The 18,023-nt window shown below is 40.4% G+C and overlaps 2 protein-coding genes across 2 annotated transcripts; both read right to left on the reverse strand.

Moving 5' to 3' along the window:
• Positions 1-771: 771 nt before the first annotated feature.
• mmp30 (matrix metallopeptidase 30) lies at positions 772-9,113 on the reverse strand. Its single transcript, XM_084730243.1, has 10 exons — positions 8,897-9,113; positions 5,534-5,781; positions 5,290-5,438; positions 4,626-4,751; positions 3,053-3,214; positions 2,802-2,949; positions 1,827-1,957; positions 1,383-1,542; positions 1,188-1,291; positions 772-1,100 (listed from the first exon to the last, which is right to left on the reverse strand). The coding sequence occupies exons 1-10, from the start codon at positions 8,993-8,995 to the stop codon at positions 997-999; spliced, it is 1,431 nt and encodes a 476-aa protein (XP_084586369.1). The 5' UTR covers positions 8,996-9,113; the 3' UTR covers positions 772-996.
• Positions 9,114-12,042: 2,929 nt separating this feature from the next.
• LOC146318602 (uncharacterized) lies at positions 12,043-16,976 on the reverse strand. The gene is made up of 10 exons (XM_084730277.1): positions 16,532-16,976; positions 16,168-16,420; positions 15,503-15,779; positions 15,185-15,362; positions 14,961-15,037; positions 14,677-14,857; positions 13,383-13,631; positions 13,023-13,194; positions 12,798-12,946; positions 12,043-12,339 (listed from the first exon to the last, which is right to left on the reverse strand). The coding sequence occupies exons 1-10, from the start codon at positions 16,710-16,712 to the stop codon at positions 12,161-12,163; spliced, it is 1,896 nt and encodes a 631-aa protein (XP_084586403.1). The 5' UTR covers positions 16,713-16,976; the 3' UTR covers positions 12,043-12,160.
• Between the last annotated feature and the right edge of the window lie 1,047 nt (positions 16,977-18,023).

Consider the following 18,023-nt stretch of genomic DNA (forward strand, 5'->3'; position numbering starts at 1 on the left):
GCAGCAAAGTTACTGTGACATTAAACTTAAAATGTTACATTGAAGCAACATTTCTGCTACATTACACTTAAAATGTTACATTGAGGCAACGCTCTTGCAACGTTACACTTAAAACTTTACATTGCAGCAACATTCCAGCAACAATCCTGTCTTAGTAAGGATGTTCTAAGCCGCAAAAACTTTCTCACAACATCTGGAAAAAGTGGTGGAAATGTTTGGAAAGCACACCAGCAGCGTTTAAAATAATGTGCTGGTGACGACATTTCACTTGGTGGGTTGCCTCAACATCACATGTCGCAAAAATTACTTTGCAACTACACTCCTGCAATGAGCTTGTGTTAAGGTGTAGGTTTCATTTTTGCTTTCCTCTAGTTTGTCGAGGTGTGCTGAAGTATCCAAGCTTCTTCTGACGACCATTCATAATTTAACTTAAATATTATTTATGCAAATGTGTCCATCTTCGTGGTGCAATCTTAGATAGATGACCGTTAAAGTAACGGTTGCAGAACACCTGTAAAATGGAGTGATACATGTTGCTAAAGTCCTAGTGATGTTGTACTCTATATCAGTACTCAAGAGACTGATGAAGATTATTGTGAGTAGAAATTCCTAACACTGTACTTCTGTCTGTTACTATCTTGTTGTAACGTTGTTGTGTGTGTGTGTGTTGGTGTGTGTGTGTGTGAGCCATTATCATCACTTTCTATCACAAACTAAGTCTGATAAGAAGAAGGGTTTAAACACATTTTTGATTTTATTTTCACCTTTATTGAATCATGATTAATTGATGCATGCAAGAAAAACAACAGTTGCTGCCTACAGGATGATTATACTGTTTCATTATGTAGTTCTACCTCAGATCGTGTTTCTTTATGTAGATTTCTACAGAAAAGCCCCTTTAAGCCACTCAGGATTAGTTAGTGGAGTTGACCATAGTTATTTTTGTGTGCCCATGCATGTGTATTTGTGTATATGTGTATTTGGGAAGTTGTTTCTTTAGTCGCAATCCATCCATCTGTAGTTTAACAGGGTGCGCATTACTCTTCTTCGTTGGTAGTGGTACTCCGTCTGTCTGGATCCATATGTAAAGTAGATGTAACCTGAAAAGGAGGATGTGTCAGTGGTATCATCTCAAACAGGAACACATAATGCCACTGCAGAGGCACTAACCTCTGACTGTTACCTACCTCTGTTCTCAAAAGCAGCATCCACTCTGTAGCCGATCCCAGGGAGGCCTCTGTGAATGAATTTGGGGAACCCACCATCCATTCTGCCCCTCCTTTCATTGTAGCTGTATGAGTAATACAGGGAGGTGTTCATCATGTGGTATCTGTTTCTCTCTGGATTCAGACTGGATGATTATGGCAGTCTGCATCACTCACCTCCAGTATTTGTTCCTGACAAAGAGGAGGGTTCTGCCGATGAATGACACGTGGACAGCAGCGTCCACCTTGGTGACGGAAGCAGGGAGGCCAAACTCGGTGAGAGGTTTGGGATAATCTGGCAGGACAGTGTTCCCTCTGATCCCCCAGTAGTGATTCCCTGTGATGTGAGAAAGAAGGGTTATGTTCCTTTAAAGGACCAGTGTACAGGACTGGGTGGTTTTCAGAAGTGAGCTGCCAAACACTTCACATCACCCTCCCCTTCCAAACATGCAGGAGAAACTGTGAAAACAAATTAAACCAAATAGTGAAAACAAATTTATTGCCATCATACACTGCTAATAAATTCTTGTAAATCTGGATCTGTAACGCTTTTGTTGTTATCGATTAACAAAAAATCCCAAAATGGCTTTTTGTGGATTATTAACTAAATAGATTTTGTACCTTCAAAGAAAATGGCAGTATCGGTTTTCTTGTACTCGTAAGCAGCATCAATTTGTCTGATTCCAGGCCAGACAGATGAGATTTTCTTCGTAGTGATGCCGTCCCAGGAGCGACTCCTCTTCCAGAAATACCTGAAAGGGAAACACATAATTCCATGATCAGCTGACAATGCTGTGGAAGCCCCGAGAGACAAGGGAGGAAAAAAATTCTGGTGATCTAAATCTGATCTAAATTTGTTTCCCTCCTGTTGTTTCCTCCTTGATGGCTTCACAACAGGTGTGAAAAAAAAGTTTTTCCATGATCATTTGGGCAGGGAGGCTCGTCGTTAGGCAAAGGTCGGTATTTGCCTTAAGGCCCAAGCTACGCAAGGTCACACAAAACGCCTCATAAGCTTATGATTAAGAAAGTTTTGTTTTGTTTTTACTTTTCACTAAGTAATTTTGTCTTTCTAAAAATCCATACGCTAAAATTGCATCAGAATACTTAATTCATGAGTGTCTCAGAGCCTCCCCACTAACTTGGACTATCCCATGATCTTATGATGCATCTCCAGGAAAGATTCAGGAAGACAGTAGTCAACTTGTGTCCACAAACAGCTCAACTTACAACAGACTGTTGAAAAATAAAACCAAGCTACCCCAGCAGGGCTGAAACAAGGAAGAAGCTGGAGGATACTAAAAGACAATACTCACTCCATCTACAGCCTGTTCAACCTGCTGCTGTCTGCCAAGAGATACAGAAGTATCCAGCTTCTTCCCTCATGCTGTGAGACTTGTTTGTTTCTTTGCTTGTCATTTCATTGTGCAAACCTGTGTTAATACCTTTTTCTCGCCTCTCATGGCTTCCATACAGTGGTCACACACTGAGAAAAACATCTTACTGCATGCACTTAATTTTCAAACAGCAGCTCTGTCTAATGCAGTAACATGTTTTTTGTGAAAAAACAAAACAAAAAATAGTGCATCAATGTCTCACCCCTCTTTGAAGAAGTAAAGGTCGCCCTGAATGCGGGTTGCAGCATCAAAAATCAGGTATCTGCTGCACCGGTCTGGGCCAGGCTCTGTTGTGGGTTCAGGGTCTAGTTCAGGTGTAGGTTGTGGTTGAGCTGGTGTCCCTCTGACCCCTTTGAGAGGCAGAAGACAAAGGAATGTTAGTGGTGTCTCAGACAATAGGAAGGGTGTTCTGTTTCTTGCAAAAATCAGTCTGTGAATTAGTGGAGCTCTCACCGTAAAGAGCCTGCACTCCCTGTCTGTCATCATCTGGCAGCTTGTACCCGTCCGTGTTCACATATTGGTAGTTTGGATACATCAGGGCTGTTCTCAGCTTAGAGTGGTCTAATCCCATTGCGTGGCCAAACTCATGGGCTGCTACCAAGAACAGGTTGGCTCCTGCAGATACACAATGATAAAGTTACTGTGGGTACGTAATCAGAATGTAAGAATGTTTCCTTAAAGGATATGTGGATGTCCAGGCAGTGTTGATGGTAAAGTCAGTTGACGTAATAAATTCCTCAGGGGGTACTACACTGATCAAGACAAGAGTTCTCCTTCAAATGTCTGTTTTAATTCTCTTATTAATGCAATTTTAGTGTAACTATGTTATTTTATTGTATTGTAGCTAGTTGTTTTACTGTAATTATATTATTATATTTTATTGTAACTATATCATTTTTTAGTAACCGCTTATCCTTGAAGGGTCGTGGGGGGCTGGAGTCTATCCCAGCTGACATTGGGCGAGAGGCGGGGTTCACCCGGGACAAGTTGCCAGTTCATCACAGGGCTGACACATAGAGACAGACAACCACTCACACTCACATTCATAACTATGTGCAATTTAGAGTCACCAGTGAACCTAATCAATGCATGTCTTTGGATTGTGGTAGGAAGTACCCAGAGAGAACCCACGCAGACACGAGGAGAACGTCCAAACTCTGTACAGAAAGGTCCTGCCCCAGCCTCAAACTCCTGAGTGCCCAGCCTGCTGGGAGATTCAAACTCAGGACCTTCTTGCTGTGAGGCAGCACTAACCACTGCACCACCATGCCACGTGCTATATCATTTTAATTAAGCTATATTATTTTATTTTAGTGTAGTCATATTTTATTTGATTGTAGCTATATTATTTTACTTAAGTTATATTATTTTATTGTAGCTATATAATTTTAGTGTAGTTATAGTAGTTTATTTTAATGTATTATTTTTGTGTAGTTCTATCATTTTATTTCATTGTACCTATATTGTTGTTAGTTTAGTTTAGAGACAACTGTCAGTTTTTATTTATTATTGTACCCATTATCCCTAATAGGAGCTATTAATACTCCCAACCACCAGAGCGCAGCAAAGACTGGCATCTGCCTGTAAGCTCCACTTTTATTGCCTTGAGTTAGACAGGAGGATTTAGTAGAAGAAGACCAACTGGATGCTGGATGTTAATGAAGCTTTGCTATAAGCAAGCTCACATCACGCGAGCTGGTCGGCACCAACGTCACGTTGGGTAACATTAGATCAAAGATCGGTGAATATGCTATGCCTGTTATGCTCTACAGTATATATATCACTAGTTATTGTCAAAGTAACTGCAATAATATGTTATTTTGTAATGTGCTACTCTCAACACTGGTTATATCCAAGCTGACATAGCTTAAATATTGTTATTTTTTATGTTACATCACTGGGTGAAGGAAGAACAACACATGCTGCAGTGAGTTCAGAGTGATGTATTGCTCCGATTGACTACATTTACCATCAACACCGACTGGATGTCCACTTGAAAAGTGCCAAATATTTTCCTTGTCAGTACCTGATGAGGTTAGAGTCCAGCTTTCGTCCTCATCAAAATGGGTGTCACCTCCCGCACCCTCTCCGGGGGAGAATGCGTGGGCCAAGACTCCAGCCTGGCCATCAAATGGAGCAAAATCTCCATGCTCTGTTGAGAATAATTAAAGGTTGTGTAAAGCAACAATAAATGTTTGTTTTGAATTTGTCATACTGCAGAAGCATATCTTATTAACCACACAGCCAAGTTTGAATGATTAAAAAAAATCATTAAGTATGTAAAATTATGTCTCAAAATCATGAATAAATTAGCTCGGAAACACTGTGTCTCGCTACACTGTCTCAGCTCAAACACCATTACAACCTGAAACATGGACACTCTGTCTGTCTGGCTTTATTGGACATGTCCAGACATGTTAGAGCCACCAGAGCCAAAGGACGGTGACAGGATGGTATTTTGTTTTCTTCTGTGTCTGGTTGTTGGGACTGAAGTGAGCTGAAGTGAACTGCTGGGCTGATTTGGACTGAGAGAGTCACTTAAAGGTCTTGTGAAGCAGCAATACATGTTTGTTCTGAATTCAGTACTATTGTCTAACATGTACAATGTGTTGAGGGGGAAAACTCACTTTTTCCTTCACAGACACACTGTATGAAACATTTTCTTAAAATCACAGAGGACACTGCATCACCTCGAGCCTGGAATTTGATCATAATGTCAGCGGTGCCCTGGTTGATCCTCTTGAAATTCAGAGGGATGACATCACTGTAGAGTTGCAGAGCATTGGTTATGGTGGCATCCACATCCTCCTGCCTCAAGTCTGGTGTGTAGTTCAGTATCCTACAGTACGATGAGAGTGAAAATGGTTTACAAAATTTCTCGATGACAGAATTTATTATGCTTTAATGCTTGGGTGAACTGCTCTTGTGTAGTACCTGTATGTGATCAGAGACTTGTCCCACTTTGGTCGACCTGCAAAATGGCCATATCTGGCCACATCTGTGTAACCACAGCGAGGTTGAGCCATCACCTCTACGGTGTTGGAGTCCAGCTGCCCCGTCGCCTCCAGGCCATAAAACTCCTGCATTTTTCTGAGGGCGTCTTCGAAGTTATCTAGAGAGCTGCGCCAGACGCTGTTGGGGGCACTGACACCCACCTCAGAGAAATATCGAGACAGATAGTCCTGGATAAAGAAAGAACAGGAATTCTCATACAGGCTAGAGATGAAACTTCAGTAAGTGATTCTGGAGAAAGATAGTTGATTGTTGAGTCTCATTCTTGTCTCCAGATATTGATGTTTTGGGACTCAACAATCAACTATGACGCCAAAAATAAACTGCCTACCCCAGCTTTAATTTGACTGAATATGTCATAGGGGTGTTTCTTGACATTTCTGAATGGGGTGGCCAAGTGGGGCACTGACTTATGCATGAAGTATGTGTGTGTGTGCACACATATACATAGGCATATGTGCATATTACTGAAACATTTCTCATATCTGTTTTAATTACAAACAATAAAGTATCTTAGAGTTTCTTACATTACCTCATTCATTTCTTTAGCTATAAAGAAATGAATAAATAGTCCTGCCAATCACAACACAACAAAGTGGCACCATAAAATATGATATAATGCTTTCATACTTTATTTTTTAAGTCCTCAAAAAGAAATTTTACCTCCACCTCTGTTGTACCTCTGTCCTCATGCTGAGGCTCCCAAATTCTTCCACAACACTTTCTGTGAAAAATTCTTTTATTTTTATGATTTATTATTTAAGTAAACTAGCTTTGTCATTTTAGCCCTGCGATGAACTGGCGACTTGTCCAGGGTGTACCCCGCCTCTCGCCCAATGTCAGCTGGGATAGGCTCCAGCAGCCCCGCGACCCTTACGGACTAAGCGGTTACAGAAAATGAATGAATGAATGAATGAGCTTTGTAATTTTTAAAAGTATGGCTACATACAAAACAAACAACAACACAAAAAACAACAATGCACACTTAAAATATTCATCAAACAGTTGTTCAAAGGTCCTGCTTCTCACTGGACAGATAGCCAATCATAATTGAGGATAAAGGGGTAGCAGTTAGAGTGGCCACCGAGATTTCAGGGGTGGCCAGTGCTCCCCCCTTCTACAAACGCCCCTGTAAAATTCTAACTGTAATTTAATTAAATGTTATAAGCCTTAAGATTTTAAGGAAATCAAAAACATTTCACTACTATTTATCGTTAGTATTGTTTTCTGCAATTGGAATTCAGTGTATTTACATTCTGTAATTTCCTCTCTACAGTAATTTCCAGTGTAAGTGGCGGAGTCCACCACACTTGCACTGGTTCCAGAGCACCACATGTATATAATCCAAACTGATATCAGTCCCACTGTTTACTGTTCAGTCTCCTACAGCTATATCAGAGCTGTATTAAGATAATCAATGTTCTATCACATTAAAAGTGTTCAACTAGCAAAACACAGGATAGCTGCTCATCACGACATCAACAATGACGGTTCATGCTTCTACAAACAAGACAACAGTCATTTTGGGCATTTTTTGACCACAGATTAATTCTAAATATTGCAGAGAGTGATGGAACAGTCAGGAGCAGCCACAGTGAGCTGTTAGTTGAAGAGCTGCAGCAGGCGACGCGCTGCACGGCTTCAACTCAGAAAGGTAACGTGCTCTGTTCACTGCAGGTATGTGGGAAACTACCCGCTCTGTGTCAGATGTCAGATGGAGGCTGCTCACAGCGTAATAATCATAAAAATCATAATAATACAACAACTGCTTTTATGTTGTTTTCTGACAAATTAGTGGCTCATGGAGTGTTTGCTTCTCCCAGAATTCTGGGACATGCAGTTTTAAACTGCGCAAGCTTTTACCACCAGTGACCAAAATCAACCCTTAAATTCTAAGAATGATTCTGTAACTTCAGCACAGAAATCCCCAAACAGTCTGCTGTGAGGCTAGTCCAGGTGTGCTGCAGCTTTTGTGACAATTATACATTATTATTGCAATATACGTCTGAAAATAAAGTTATGAATGTGTTTTTTTTAATCAATAATATGTATACACTAATTTCACAATACAGAGCCAAATTCTATTCCCTAGAAATATTCCTTGGAAAGCCTTCCTCTAAAGCGAGGCCCAGTTTTTGCCTGTTGTGCAGTTGCCAGATGGTGAGAATTATTAGCAGCCAATTACAAAAACAAAGCAGGAATGTACGGACCAGTCAGGACACAGTGCACTGAAAACAGTACATGTATTGTCTCCAGGCCAGACCACAGAGCCCTGCGGTTATCATTTGCAAGCAATCAGGTCCCAAGTAAGTTATGAAATGACTCCAGACTTTATAAAACTGAAAAGGTTCCTCGCTTTAATAAAAGTTGAGCACTTCTATAGGCATGAATACTAACACACTGCTTGTCCACTGTGTGGTGCTGGGGTGTTCATACGACACCCACCTCAGTAAAACACGTCCTAACAAAAAAAGAAGGGTTTTCAGGAGTTTTAGTGGATTTGGAGGAATATTTGGGGGATTATGAATACCAAGGATGCATGATGATGGAGAAATGTTAACTGTCAGACCAAGTATATCATTATTTCTTTTAAGAACAACTTTCCAGAACCTGTGGATGCATACACATTCCCAAAAAACAGTGACAGTACTGCTTGTGCCTTCTGTATTCTTGCACTTATTGCAGACAGATCTGGGCTCAGTTTATTGCTTCTCACTGGGGTAATATGCAGTGAATGATTTCTGTCAACTTGAAGTTCTTTTGCTCTGTCAGCAGAAAAACACTTTAGCCACATATCATCCCACTCTTCATCTTCAATTTCAACACCAAACTCGCTTTCCCATTCTATTTAATTTTAGCTGCATTTTCTTTCTCTATCCCAGAAAATGTTCCATATAATTGTCACTAATTTGGTATCAAGAACGTTTGAGATTGGCTATACCACAGTTGCGCAACTGCAAATATCTGAAATAAATTTTAATAAATATTTCATGAGTAATAAAGTTGTTGGAGGCAGTTAACAGGCAGTTTTCATACTACACTGTGGTGCATATTATTTTAAACCTCAGCTTTGAATCGTTCAAACCAATTTTTGATGCCAAAAGTAAGAAATTTATGTTCTAACAATGTGATTTACATTTTTCCTTTTCATGTTACACAATTTAAAAAGGGTGAACTTGTTTATTGTCTGAAAGGATATGGATCTTCCAGAATCATGATGGTCTCACCAGGTTAAAAAACACCAAGCAGTGCAATATCTTAACACAGAGACCCCCTCATGTTTACCTGGGCTTTAGAGAGCTCTTCTTGGCTGGGTGAAGCAGCTGGCGCAGCTCCACAGTGTGCCACGATCACCACTATCATCACAGCCAGTGCAGCCTCCATGATCCTGCTGTTCCACTGCACAGAAGAAGGAATCCAGGTGTGATTCTTCCTCCTGACTCTGCACAGATGCAGAGTGGCGATGCACTAGTCAGTGATTTCCTGAAACTGTGCATTTCAGTGTTTTGGTTGTTATGTACAGAGCCAAGAAAGATGCATGATGGGGCAATAAAACATTCCTGTGTCTGTGTCTGAACAGGCCTATTCAGAGCAACAAGACAGATAATAACTGTAGTGATGTGACAGGGAGTCGGGGCGGAAGAGTTAACGTCAGGTCAGCAGCTGGAGCAGCTTGTCCCTGCATGAACATGATTTTGATCACAATTAATACCAACCATCAGAACATATTACTTTGACTCAGGCAAGAGTCAACATGAAGGTCCTTTTTGTGTTTTGCTGAGTTTTATAGTTCAGTTTAGTGTTGATGACCTAAATGTATTGTTTAATACTGGTTCATCTGCTCTATTTTAGTAATTATCTTTAATTGCAAATAAATAACTGACAGCAAACAGCTGGTTTCCTCTTTGGGTTAATTTATTTTTTTTTAATTACCTGATAAAAGATCTGAGCAGCAGATGTTGCTTATGTAACACCTTTACATAAATCCAATCTTAATAATTCCAATGTGTTTCGAAATTATATTATTTAGCAAAAAACACTGGAATTGTAAATAATCAGCTAAAATCATTCCTCTCTGCACATTTTATTCTCAGCATACACCAGTCATGATTTTTTTTTATTGATATTTCAAAGGCATTTGATACAGTGGATCATGACTCTGTAGTCTTGCCTTGGATGATATGGCTTGCAGCAGTGTGTTTCTATTGGAAATGTTACACAAGGTTCAGTCCTGGGGCCTGTTCAGCTCACACGTAACATAGATGATATAACTATATTCATCTTTATGCAGATGACACCGTGTTGTACAGTGCTGCAAATGATGCACACTCTGCTGTTTATTTCCTCCAGAACTGCTTATCTGACCTACAAGATGCATAAACTGGTTGTTAATGCAGACCAAATTAAATTCATGTTGTTCATCAGATCCAAAAATATTAACTATGACAACCTCATCATCTCTACCAACAATGGTACAACTAGTGAATGAGTGAGTGACAGTGTCACATGTCCAAGCTGGTGACTACTGTAAGGATTCCTCTTTTATAGAAATAAACTCTCCTTTCCACTGTATTGTAGAAGATGCTTATTGAGGCAACTTTTTCTTATCGGTATTAGACTTCTCTATTATATACATGCACACCTCAGCTGCCATTCTGAAGTCCTTGGACTCCGTGTATCACTTTAAGATTTATTACTGGAGATAATGATAACACACATCATTGTGACCTTTATGCTAACACTGGGTGGTCGTCTCTCAGCAAGATGTGACAGACACTGGGTTTTATTTATTTATAAAGCTCTTATTGGTCTTTTACCTCCTTACATCACTTCAGTGCTTTACTTTAATGTGGCCTCTTGTCAAACTCGGCCAGATGATTGGATTTGCCCACAGGTGCCAGCTGTTTATACTGAATATGGAAAATCCAGTTTTTCATATTTTGCACCTGCAACATGGAATAACATTCTGAACAAGTTAAAAGTTTTCCTCATTTTTATCCAATAAATCTTTAACTGTATCATATTACTTGTACATGTTCCCGTTTTAGCTCATTTAGCTGTCATGTCCTTCATTTGGCTAAAGGTATATGATCTATATATGTACCTTGTGTTTAGAGTGCATGGAGAAAATAAAACTCAAATGGATGAAAAGAATGAATCATTTTAGTCCTGTCAGATCATGGAGCCTTATTTTACCAGCCAAAACTTTTTTGGGGGAATCAGTTTTTGCAGGGGTGGTCCTAGCCTGTTTGGTGCCCTGGGCAAATCTCTTTAATCACCTTCCATCAGTTACGCTGGCTCACCGATTGTTACCACATTCAACAATTATTTACCCTTTTCTCTTTGATACTGAAAATAAATTGGCTTCACAAATCAATCGTGGCAAAGACCTAAAAAACTTTTCTTTCCTCAAGATGAATGCCATCAATAGACCTTTCTCACAGTGGGCATTTTGTGTTCCATTTAGGTGTCTATGAGCCACATCTGACAAGTCAAACTGTCCACTGTGAGAGACGTCCAGCCACACAGAAGCTCAGTGTTTTATCACTGTGGCCTCACACAGCAGTGGTCAGGGTTGGACTCCCAGCCTCAATCTATGCTGTATGGAGTTTCTATACTCCACCGTGTTGGTGTGGGTTTTCTCCGGGTGCTCCGGTTTTCTCCCATAACAAAAAAAAAAAAAAAACTCTAAACAACCTCTTCAGGTCTTGCATCGCATGCAACTGCGACAATTAAATGACCATCTACCACTTTTTCACTGGCCCCTTAGAAATGAATGAAATCCCTTCACATGGCAGACATCAACCCCTTTTTCACTGTGCCACCCTTCTTCACATCATGAGCAACCGCCATGATTAAATGACCATCTATGCCTATCTCCCCCCGACTTCTTTAACATCTTGATACACACCACATTCATGATTGACAAACCATCGCATCTTCTATCTCACCTGACGTGTCGTAGGTCAAATGAGGTGGAGCGTCATGGTGGCAAAGACCTAAAAAACTTTTCTTTCCTCAAGATGAATGCCATCAATAGACCTTTCTCACAGTTGCTCAAGTTGACTCTAAAAAGAAATGTGTGCATTAAAGCTGACAAAGCCCTGGGCTGAGCATGCTGCTCATTAGCTGAACTCTTTTTAAGATGCTTTGTCTGATAAATTCCATTTTATGGCAACTTTTTTTCCCACAGGAGTTTCTGACACTGAGTCAGGGTCTCACCGACAGAACATGCACGTGCAGCTGCACTAGTACACTAGTAGAACAGCCAGTAGGAACACCCGTTTGAGAAGACCTGTGATTGGTTTAAATCTCCCGTCACGGGCCAGATTATCTAAAGGTTGAGAACGGAGCCAAGAGGAGGTGCAGGAGGTGTAGTTCTGTCTCAGACCACTTTATTTACAATACGCTGAATGGTTATTATTCAATGCCAGGCTGTTGACTGGACATCTTTTCCAATTGTTGTAGTCGTTACAGGTATCTGGTGTATCGGAGCTTCGTTAGCTAGTGCTGGGGAGTTTCCTGATGCCCAGGGCCGCTACGTCAGATTTAGACCTCCCCTTGGTTGAACCGTGACACGTAGCTGGCAATGACCTCCTCTTTGTCTGGACGCTCAAACTGTGCATGCAGGTCCTCTGGAATGGGGATCCTCTGTACCTCATCCATGTATGGTCCGGGGTCCAGAAAGACTTTTTCGAAGATGAGGTCCATCAAGTTAGCCACATATCCTGTACAATATTTAACAAAGATTTTGTTTAGGTTTTTAAATTTTCATGTGTGCATTTTGAAGAAAATCAGAAAAGACTCCTGCACACTGTCTCGCTTTCTGTTGATTTATTAAATAGCCGACGTTTGCCTGATGAAGGTTGTCCAGACCGAAACGTCGGATATGTAATAAATTAGCAGAAAGCGAGACAGCGTGCAGGAGTCTTTTCTGATTTTCTTCAAGTTGAATCTTCCTGTAACTGTCATACATTCAGGTGTGTTGAGACTTTTTTAATATGTGTGAATTTTGTTTATGTTTGCCTATTTATACAATTTAGTATTTTTCTATTCTATTTTTCTAAGATTTTTTTTTTCTCATTTTTTTGTGTTGAAACAGTTCCAACAATTGTTATAGTGCAATAGTACATATAACATGTACATACCATTTTTGGGGTAAAAATGAAAAGAATCTAAGACTCACCGAACGTCGGCTCTGTCTTCACTGGTTTTGCTGTGCATGTACCCTTCATAGCCTTAGAGAAGTTCACTTTGAAGAGTGGGTCTCCGCCAGATGTTTTGGCTTGTGGTCGGTTAGCGTTTTCATTGTAATACATTGCAGCCAGGTAGAGTCTGGAAGTACAGTACACAGAAAATCAAACATGTAAATAATGACAAAAAATGTTTTAGTAACCACAGTTTCATTTACCTGCATAGCATTCCAAGAAATGGAAACACAACATTCTTTGGGGCAAAACGGAGGATGACACTGTGGAATGCCTCCACAGATGAAGTCTGATGGTGGGGGCTCAGTTTTGCGACTTCCTTCAGAGTCCTCTTGTTGGTCAGCACCTTCTCCAGCTTGTAGAACGCAGGGGTTGCTAAAAAGGATAAAAATGATTACTTTACAATACAATACAGTATTAATTACTGATGACAGTATGTGTGATGAATTTATAAACCTAATTAATGGAGTGATTTGTGTGATTATCTTTATAGAATAATTCTGATCACTACTTTTAAAAAGATGAATTGTGATAAGGTTTTAGACTGTATATGAGCAACACACCTGCTGTCAGCCATTTATTTTTGTCCCTTGTCTGGCGTAGTCTGTGTGTGCACTTGGGGAAAAGAGGGTCTTCATGCGTATGGATGTCCTGTACATGGTTCAGGATGGACGTCCATTTCGCCACTCTCTCTGGCCCAGAGGTTGATGACGCTGCAGTCCAGTAGATGTGGTTTTTGATGCTCCGCATCCACTTCTGTAACTTCTCACAGTCCTTCATCTTACTGATCTTCTCCAGTTTTTTAGAAATTCCTACAATTCATATGAAACACATTTCTTTTCAGTAAAAAAGTCCAAATGGAAGATAAATTGAGTGATATATGGCAGTGCAGTATTTTAAAATCAGCAAGTATTAGTTTTCAATTGTCTCATAACATTATACTATAACAACACTAAGCATCTTTCATATGCTACTTAGACACTATATACAATCATACACTGTTGTGTGCCTAATACATTTGTAGTAAAAGCTACTGGCTTTGCTGCTACAATGTGCTTTTTCTAAGTAAAAACTGATCACCCATTGTGATGAAGGCCACACAAATGGACAGCTGAGGGTAAAACCATGCACACACTCACCTCACTTCTTTGTTCAATGCACATGTTAATTTAATTTGCAGTCAACCACACCCCAAACAATTCAGGTCCACACTACAAGGCCACACAAATAGTGAGTTATAATATCTTTATTTTCCTTTAGCTTTACACTGTTTAAATGGAGTGCACACATTTTCACACTGTAAGGTTAAATTTACTAATTTTCTGTTGTATTAATCATTTTTCTTTGTCTTCTTTTGAGTTACCATGCTGGTGGGGGCGGTATCCTCCTGGACAGGCAAAAAGCGTGGCCAAGGGGTGGAACCTGTTAAATCCTGTGGCCAGCTCATCAGGCCATACCATCTCCAGCCATGTCAGAGGGGGGTTTGGGTTTAGTTAGTTTTTCCTGTGTATTAGTTTTAGTGGATATCCGTTTTGTTTTCCCCTTTTGTGTTAGTTGGTTTGGCCAAGCCAGTATATATGTTCCCTCATGTTTCATTTTGTTAGGTTAATTTGTTCAGTTAACACCTTGTTTTGTTGCTGTCATTTTGAGTATAGTTATATTCTGTTGACCTCTTTTATAGGCCTAGTTATTAAGTTCCTGGTTTATATTGTTTGGCATTTTTTGGGTAAATAAAACCCTCTTTTTCAACAAATCCCTGTTCTCCTCTTTGCCTCACTGCTTGGTCCCTGACACCCATGCAAGCAAATAGTTTTGATCATGTGTTTTGTGTTGGTACATGAAAATAAAGAAATATACCTTTCTCCATGTGCCAGACATCATAGTAATGGGTGATGTTGGCCTCTCGCAGGAATTTCTGGATTTGTGGATGACGGTCGGTGATAATGCAATCCAGCATCACACCATGTGCATCCAACAATGCCAGGCTCCTCTTGAGACCCTCTTTCTCCATGTGGTAGCTACCACCAACCTCATTGCTCTGTTCCCACCAAAAATTGAGATAAAGATTATTAGAAAATGTTAAGTAAAGTAAAGTAAGTAAAATGCAGAACCCTATTACTATTTGATTTCATTCCACTCACCTGAACCAACTGGATGTCAACAACAGTGTTGGTCTTGAGGTCCATCATGGTGTAGCTTCCAAACTTGGCAGAGTGCCCTGTGTGTTAAAGTTTTATTAAAGCCCACATATGATATTGTATTACTTATTGATAGTGGTGTTCCAAATTTTATGGCACCCTCCTATTATTTTCACATAAAATCAAACACCTGTCTAAACTTTGTCATTTCAGTAAAATATAAATACCTGGAGAGTCAGCCCTCATGTCACCACCAAGTATGACTTTGTCCTCCTCACTGAGACGCTGCAGCATGACGTCCTGTGATGTTTTCCACTGGTGTATGACTGCTGGCTCAATGAAGCTTCTGGTGTGCCGTCGAAAAGTGCCATACTGGAAAAGTTGCAGCTGCATCGCCTTGAAGACCTGATGATTGATAAAGATTACAAGGGAAAAAAAATGTAGTACCGTCTTCTGTAATTTCTTATGAACCAGCTGCTATAGATCCAACAAGATTACATTCTATATTCAAAGACTCTGAGCGCATATACTTGTTCTTCACTTACCCTTTCAAGTTTGAAGAATGATGCTCCACTTATGTACACTGCCGCAGAAAGCTGGATGTTCCCGGCGGGAGTGCTTCCCAGAACAGGCTGGCTATTCCAGTGTCGGAAGAACTGACAATGGGGGCATCGCTGTTCAACCGATAGGAATGTCCCAATCCTTCTGGTCCGCACATCACACACCTTCTGGCACACTGGACACACCTCAAAGAGCTCCATAATGCAGGTCTCATAAACTATGTATGTTTTGATTTTATGTGTGGGTCTGGATGATTCAAATCTATTAAAAAAACATAGAGTAACATGTTATAAGTCATTATATGGTTTGAGCTCTTTTATCATTTGTGATGCAGTTGAACTTTTACAAAGTGATTCATTTTATTTAGTCAGCACTCCCTAATATAAATCGAATGGACAAACTAACATAAAACCTGTCAATATAATGCATTTCAATTCAACAGTGCAGCTAGAGCACAAACTATGGAGCATAAACTCCTCCAACAATGTCACAGTTGAATCACCGCCTGTCTGAACAGTCTCAACAATAACTGAGTATAATAAACTCAGTGAACAGACTTTTTTTGCAGGACTGTTGAATACTACATTAATCTGAGCAAATATATTGTCAACTACACATCCACATCTAGAGGCACATTAGAATAACTCACAACATGTCTGGTGATTCTGTCAAAGCTGTGACTGAGTCTGCAGGGTCGTACGTGTCATCCAGCCCTTGTGACGCCACCACTGGAGAGCTGCCCTCTAATGGATCCTCCTCCTCGCCCTCCTCGTCCAGGTCCAGGCGAGGTCTCTTTGACGGCCTTTTTATTGATGTAGATGTCAGGACGGGTAGGGGAACTGCAAAGGGCACGGTGGAGGTGCCAACACCAAAGTCCTGGCATGACACAGTTGCCTGGACACCTGTAATACAATAACAATTGTGATATCTCATTATAAGAACAACTACAAAAACCAGCAACAGCTAATTGTTAAACTTTATCAAAAGCAAATGTATTACAATAGGCTACAAACCTTTACTCCTGAAGTGAGGCTTAAGAGTGGTCATAGACAGCTGTGTGGCGACACTGTGCTTCTTTGGTGGGTCAGTCTGGCAACCGACATCCCTTGTTGAAGCAGTTTGTAGTGATGCAGCTGCCTGTAAGCAGGAAACAGAGGTTACAAACTCGGAAATACATTGAGGTAGAGACTTCATTTACAATGTAGCCGAGTAAAACAATAAAAATAAAAGCACTTAGGCACAGAAAGCCAAAGAGGAACTTACATAAAAGTGGAAACCAGAACAAAAAACACAATAAAACTGCAATTAAAAATGTTAAAAAAAAAAAAAAAAAAAAAAAGAGTCACAGCAGAAGCATGCATGCACAAAATATCACCATAGTCCAACAGTGATTCTCGGCAACAGCTACACATAGTACCAAAAATGTTTTTTCTTTAAATGCATGTATTCAATCATCATCATCATCGTCACTGTTAACTTTGAGACTTGGTTTGTACTGATATAACCGTGTTAACAGTCATTATTATGGACCAGTACTTCTTCTCCTCCTGCATCCTGCACCTCCACCCCCCATGGTGTTGTTTGTAATGTAATGCAGGACTACTGTTCCCATACTGTTGTCCTTTGTGCGCTTTAGTGGGGAAGCAATGTAAACATTAAATGGGGGAGGTGTGGTGTTAGAGAGGAAGCCACTGAATGGCAGACAAAAACACTTTTTTTCTGATTATTTAACAGTGATTATGTTCTAAGCACAAATAAACACAACTGCATACCTGCTCTAATCACAAGGCCTGATTTAGTTTCTGGACTTGATTTTCTGGCAGCTCACTACACATTTCACATGTGAGACACTTAGCAGCTTGGTGCTAATTTAAGTTACACAGACTCGCCATGCAGAGGAGAGAGGAGGCGTCCATAACAACAGAGCCGAAAGCACAAACCTAACAGCATGTAGTCACTCAAAAAGAACATGAAAATAGATACTGGCATCCAATTTACTGGTCTGTTCAGTTAATTAGCTTCATATGAGGTTTAACAGATTATCTTGACTCTGTGTTAGCCCACACTCGATGCTACCCACATTAGCCGCGATGCTAACGCCATATCAACCGACTAAATACACAGTAAAGCAGCATAAACATGATAAAACTTACCGCTGCCATCTTTGAAGTCGGGTCACGGACAGTGGGTACTGATCCATCCTTCAGCTTCAGTCTTGAAGCAAGTCCTGCTTTGTACTGACCCTCATTCAAAAAGCAGTCCGCCATAAAGTGGTTAGCACACACATACATCACTTTACCCAGTGTTGTGGGGACATTTCCGTCAAAAATAAAATTAATCCACTGGGTCTTCTGTGGGTCAGATGACGGGAGTAAATGCAGACATTTGTGCTCGTACCTGCAGCCATCAACAGAGCACCTGTTGTGTTTTCCTCTTGACTTGACATCTTTGTTTGCCTGTGCAGCGCTGCCGGGAAAAAACATAGCACACAGCATAGAATAGACC

This window comes from Lutjanus erythropterus, chromosome 11 (genome assembly GCF_056507025.1).
Source record: "Lutjanus erythropterus isolate fLutEry1 chromosome 11, fLutEry1.hap2, whole genome shotgun sequence".
Lineage (NCBI taxonomy): Eukaryota > Metazoa > Chordata > Actinopteri > Lutjaniformes > Lutjanidae > Lutjanus > Lutjanus erythropterus.

Coding starts and splice junctions, on each gene's coding strand:
- mmp30 (XM_084730243.1), bottom strand. CDS start 8,995: ATGGAGGCTGCACTGGCTGTGATGATAGTGGTGATCGTGGCACACTGT. Junction 5,782..8,896: donor AAGAGCTCTCTAAAGCCCAG/GTAAACATGAGG, acceptor TTCTTTATCCAG/GACTATCTGTCTCGATATTT. Junction 5,439..5,533: donor AAGTCTCTGATCACATACAG/GTACTACACAAG, acceptor ATCGTACTGTAG/GATACTGAACTACACACCAG.
- LOC146318602 (XM_084730277.1), bottom strand. CDS start 16,712: ATGAAGTCTCTACCTCAATGTATTTCCGAGTTTGTAACCTCTGTTTCC. Junction 12,947..13,022: donor TTTCTTGGAATGCTATGCAG/GTAAATGAAACT, acceptor CTGTACTTCCAG/ACTCTACCTGGCTGCAATGT. Junction 12,340..12,797: donor GAAGACAGAGCCGACGTTCG/GTGAGTCTTAGA, acceptor AATATTGTACAG/GATATGTGGCTAACTTGATG.